A 5,660-nucleotide genomic window follows, 5' to 3' on the forward strand; every position below is an offset into this window, starting at 1 on the left:
TGTTCCAAACACAGAAGCTTTATTGATGCAAATGAGGGAAAAAGCTGAGGTACACGTGTCAGGTTGGAGGGGCAGGATGGCCCCCAAGTCTCTGTCCTGATCCAAGGCTGTGTCCTTCTAGGATTCCCCCTCCTCTTGTTTCTTCTTCTCGTGCTGCCCCTCCCCCTCCTCCTGTTTCTTCTCCTTCTCATGCTGCCTCTCCAGTGGCTCACACTTATCCTAGAAGGCAGCGGGCAGTTGGGGTGAGAGGGAAGCAGAGAGATAGGGAAAGGATGGGAGGTCTTCCAGGGAGAGGGCAGAATGAGCTCTGGCCTGTGGAACCAGTTCAACCAGGGCTCCAACCCTGGCACTGCCACTTCCAAGCTGGGTGATCTTTGGCAAGTCGTTTTCTGTCTCTGAGCCTCAGCTTATTTGTCTCTAAAATGGGAGCTCAGACCCTTAAGAACCACAGGCATTTACTGAACACTTAGGACCTGCCGGGCCCTTATGCTGCAGCTCCTGAATTCCTCACCACCACTACTACTATGCAGATGATGTAATTGAGGCTCAGGATGGCCGTGGGACCCATTCGAGGCTCCCTAGCTGGACAGTGCGGGAACCAGGCTGTGCATCAGGTGAGCTGACTGCAGTGGTTGCGTTCATATGCCCTCTCCCAGGATCCTGGGGCTGGGGATGGGGCGCTAGTTCACACCACTGGTGGTCATCTCTGGTGGCAAATGGATGGAATTGTTTTTCTTTGAATCATCATGAAAATACTGCATGTATGTATTTTAAAAATGGGAACGAGCTCATCGGCGCTGTGACTTCACAGATATTAGGGCATGGGACCACACCAAGGCAAGTCTTCCGAACACAGGTTTAAAGAAAAGTGTTAAGGAGCTCACGATACAGTAATTCTCATTTGGAGCAAAAATCGGGATGGTGACTGTGGCCATGCTGCAGTGTGGGTGACACTGAAAACCACAGTATCAATTCCCCACTGCACGGGTATTAAAAATGAGCAGGGAGTGGAGGTGAGATGAAAGCCTGGGGTTTGGGAGGCTTTTGTAGGTGGTAACTCCCCACATTGCATCCCCTCCAGCTGTCAATCCCCCAAACCCTTGGCTCATGCTGTTCCCTCCTGTTAGCTTTGAGGTCCTCCCTGGTTTCACAGGGACTTCTCCCTCCTGGGCTCTCATCCACCACCCCTGGGCCTCGGTAGAGCTCAGCTGTCCCTACAGTGAGGCAGCTGCCTAAAAGCAGAAGATCTGTGTAGCTGTGCAGCCTTGCCTGGCAGCTCTCCCGCTCTGGGCCTCTGGGGCGGCCCAAGTTGGGCCATGGACAAGGTGGGCACTGCCCAATCCCTTGTGTTTACCTTTTTCTGATCGGTGTACACGACGTCTGACCTGGGAATGCGCAAGCAGTCGAGAGCTTCGTAGAACTCACCCAGTTGCTCCTCGGTCGTCTCTGGCTTGTCAGCTGCAGGGGGAGCAAGGAGACTGACTGGGGACATGATGGGGTCCGGGCGAGAGGCCAGGGAGGGCTGGGGTTCTGGGGGCCGAGCCCCAGGGGTGGGTGAATGGGGGGTGAGGCCTGAGTGGGGCATGAGCTTGGGGCTGCTAAGCATGCCTACCATAGACAGACACCCCCCAGTTCTTCTCATCGTTCACTTCGAAAGCCAGCATGAAGGTCTTCATGTCCCTGAGGATCAGCAGGTGAGCGAAATGCTCTCGGCCTCCCTCTGGAAGGGAAAAAGAGCCTCTGGGTGAGCACATGGGATGGCACAATGGTGCCCGTCTTACAGGTGAGGTGTCTAGGTGTGTCCAGGACCACGCAGCCTATCAGTGAAGGCCTGGGGCTTCTTTGGGCCACAGTGTGCTCAGTCCATGCTGCATGCCCGGCTCCACGCCAAGCACTTTTTGTACATGGGATCTCAGGAGCCTCACACAGACCATGGCTGTCAGGGCCTTTCTCCCCATTTTACAGATGAGGAAAACGAGACCCAGAGAGGAGGCTTGGGCTGCCAAATGGTGTCAGTTCAGCTCCATCAGCTCCCTGCTATGCGCCATCTCTGTGGTGATGGGGGACAGTTGAAGGCACCACCTCTCCAATATATAGGCTTCCACCCTTGGTTTCCAAAGGACCTTAAAGAGGGCATGAGAGAGAGGCAGGTCTGAAGCCAGCCTGCAGTTCCAATTCTAGTTCTAATTATAAGCTGTGTGACCTCTGGGAAACTATTTGAGGTCTCTGTTCTTCTGTTTCCTCATCTGATTCTGGTACTGTCCAGTTAGAGTTGTTTCTGAGCACGTTGTAAGAGCTCAAAAATGTTAGTGGTTATTTCTCTGTGCCCAAAGCCTCCAGGGCTCTATATCCAGCCCCCACCTTATGCTAGCCTGCCCTATTCCCATGGTGAACCCTCCTGCCTGAGGACTGGCCCTCACCGTATTTGGAGATGGTCCCATTTTCCCGCTGGACATTCATGTAGCTGGAGTTATAGATGCACTGGTTCTGTCTAAAGCCAAACAGAAGGCAGGAGGAAAACAGGAAGATTATTGAGAAGTGGCCAATCGCCCATCACAGTCCAGTAGCAAGAGTCCGGTGGAGATTAAAGCCAGCCCTCCCGGTTCCACCCTCTTGGAAGGCCAAGGCCAGGAGGAGGGTCTTCCGGCCAAAAGCTGAGATGGGGGTGCGTTGGAATGGGGGCTCTCACCGGGTCTGGTACTGTCTGAGAAAGATCGTGTCCTCTGTCTTGTTGGGGGTAAAGTAAAAGAAGGCTGCTTGGATCTCGTGAACCGACTTATTGTACTCCTCATTTCGAAAGGCCGATGCAATATAAAACCACTTGCCAGAGATCTGGGGACAAGGTGGAAGCTGGTGATGGGGGCTTGATGCTGAATCTTTGACTGTCAACTGGGAAGAGACTCAGGCAGATCTCTCCCTGATTTTGCAAATGGGGAGATGAGGCCCCTGATGGACGGTGGACATGCAGGAGCTCTCCCCGAGGATCGGTCATTGTCCCCCAGGCAGCCCCTCCAGCCCCAGCACAGAACCGTACTCTGTGAAGGACTCTGCAGTGAGGCTTCTGAGTTTGGAGGCAGTCAGGGGGCGCCTCCAGAGTCGCCTGGGCTGGTGAGAATTTCACCCAGGGACCCAGAAGAGAAAAGGGCAGAGCCAGGAGCGGGGGGCCGACCACAGCCAGCAGGGAAAGGGAAGCCCAGAGAAGGAAGGTAGCTGCCCATGTGCTCAGGGCAGGGCTAGCCCAGGCACTCACCCGGTCCAGGGTGGCATTGGTGATGGGCACCGGTACTAGGTTGACACACAATGGAATCTGGGCTTCCAGCAGAGGTAGGAGGCTCAGGACTGTAAGAACCCAGGACAGCGCCATACTGAGATCAGGAGACACCTGGAGCCAGGCAGTGCTGGTGGCTGCAGGGTGTAGTCAGCTTTATAATAAACTGTGGGCGGTCACCTGGAGCCCAGCAAAAGTTTGCTTTGTGTCTGTTACACAATCCTGCCAGCACTTGGGAAATGCCTTGCACAAAAACCTTCCGCCAAAGGCCAGCTGAGGGTACTGCCTCCAAACCCAGGTCTAATTTGAGTTCCTGACATGGAGAGGTTACAAAAGCCCTAGAGTATGGCGGCCCAAGGCCAAGGTGGGTGTGGGGCTGCAGCAACATTAGTAAACGTGTGAGTCCACAGATTTCCATGGAGAGGCCTCCCGCCAGTAATCTCACGTCTTCATTCAATTCCTATCCCTCTGAGTGCCAAGACTTACTTTAGTGCGACTCAGCCACAAACCTAATGATGGAGCTACCTTTGAGAGTCCCCAGGCTGGCATGGGACGTGTGTTGTGGTGGGGAGAGTTGGGATGAGGGATGCCGGGTGAAGTCAAACATGGCTTCAGTTCCACTGAGTGTGGCAACAGCTGTGTCAGAGCCAAAGTTCAGTGGGGCCCCAACCCAGCCCGGGACACAGGCACATTTCCGAAAAGGGACATGCAAGTCGAATGTCTATTTCCAGTAAATATACTACTCAACAGGAAATTATCTCCCTGTTTTCCCCCATTCCCTGCCATGTGAGCAGGCAGCTTGCTTCTCTTTCACCAATACGCCCCTGATCCTAGAGCAGTGCCCAGCACTTCAAGGACATTTGGTATATACTGTGGAATGGGTGACTCCATGGCCCATTTGCATTCCTACCTCATGGGTCAAGTCTTTATTTGTATATTTGTATGAATAAACACTTTCAGAAAGTATTCTTTTTTTTTTTTTTTATACAGAGTTTCACTCTTGTTCCCCAGGCTGGAGTGTGATGGCTTGATCTCGGCTTACTGCAACCTCTGCCTCCTGGGTTCAAGTGATTTTCCTGCCTCAGCCTCCTGAGTTGCTTGTATTACTGGCACCCTCCACAACACCTAGCTAATCTTTTTTTGTTGTTGTTATTTTTAGTAGAGATGGGATTTGGCCATGTTGGCCAGGCTGGTCTTGAACTCCTGACCTCAGGTGATACACCCGCCTCGGCATCCCAAAGTACTGGGATTACTCAGAAAGTATTTTTATGGTGTGATTATAATTTTGCATTCTTATTCATTTCCTTCTGAATACTTCTTCGTATTTCAGTGTAGTTTGTAGTTAAAAGCTTAATGGGGCCAAGATGGCAGAATCACCTGAGGCCTGGAGTTCAAGACTAGCCTGGGCAACACAGTGAGACCGTATCTTTACACAAAAATATTTAAAAATTAGCCAGATCTGCTGCCATGTGCCTGCAAGCCCAGCTACTCTGGAGTCTGAGGCTGAAGGATTGCTTGAGCCCAGGAGTTGAAAGCTGCAGTGAGCCGCGATTTTGCTGCTACAGTCCAGCCTATATGACGGAGTAAGAGACCCTGTCTGAAAAATAAATAAATAAATAAAAGTGCAATGGATGCATAACTTTTCATTCACTTACTCTATTCTTTTTTTTTGTTTTGTTTTTGTTTTTGTTCTGAAATGGCGTCTCACTCTGTCGCCCAGGCTGGAGTATAGTGGTGGGATCTTGGCTCACTGCAACCTCTGCCTCCCGGGCTCAAGAGGTCCTCCCAGCTCAGCCTCCTGAGTAGCTGGGACCACAGGTGCATGCCACCACACCCGGCTAATTTTTTGTACTTTTGTAGAGATGGAGTCTCATCGTGTTGCACAGGCTGGTCTCGAACTCCTGAGCTTAAGCGATCTGCCCACCTCGGCCTCCCAGAGTACTGGGATTACAGGTGTGAGCCACTGTGCCTGGCCCACTTACTATATTCTAACCTACTTAGTCATGTCCTTTATGTCTACAGCACTTTTTTTTTTTTTTTCCAGGCTCTCCAAGTTGGAGTGCAGTGGTGTGAATCATAGCTCAACTGTAGCCTCAAACTCCTGGGCTCAAGCAATCCTCCCACCTCAGCCTCTGGAGTAGCTAGGACTACAGGCACACACCACCACACTTGGCTAATTAAAATTTAAAAAATACTGTAGAGACAGAGTCTCACTATGTTGCCCAGACTGGTCTTGAACTTCTGGCCTCAAGTGATCCTCCTGTCTCAGCCTCCCAAAGTGCTGGATGATAGGCGTGAGCCACCACTCCCAGCCTATCTAGCAGTATTTCATATTGTCATTTTTCCTCTGATGGTAAGTGTCAGAGAGCAACCAATTTCCCTTTTAAAATTA

General features: G+C 51.7%; 1 protein-coding gene across 1 annotated transcript; it reads right to left on the bottom strand.

Annotated features, from left to right (window-relative positions):
• Positions 1-3,481, bottom strand: ORM1 (orosomucoid 1). The gene is made up of 6 exons (XM_023223696.1): positions 3,251-3,481; positions 2,690-2,832; positions 2,421-2,491; positions 1,613-1,720; positions 1,355-1,458; positions 1-219 (listed from the first exon to the last, which is right to left on the bottom strand). The coding sequence occupies exons 1-6, from the start codon at positions 3,362-3,364 to the stop codon at positions 118-120; spliced, it is 642 nt and encodes a 213-aa protein (XP_023079464.1). The 5' UTR covers positions 3,365-3,481; the 3' UTR covers positions 1-117.
• Between the last annotated feature and the right edge of the window lie 2,179 nt (positions 3,482-5,660).

The sequence above is a fragment of the Piliocolobus tephrosceles genome, chromosome 14 (assembly GCF_002776525.5).
Source record: "Piliocolobus tephrosceles isolate RC106 chromosome 14, ASM277652v3, whole genome shotgun sequence".
NCBI classification, from domain to species: Eukaryota; Metazoa; Chordata; class Mammalia; order Primates; family Cercopithecidae; genus Piliocolobus; species Piliocolobus tephrosceles.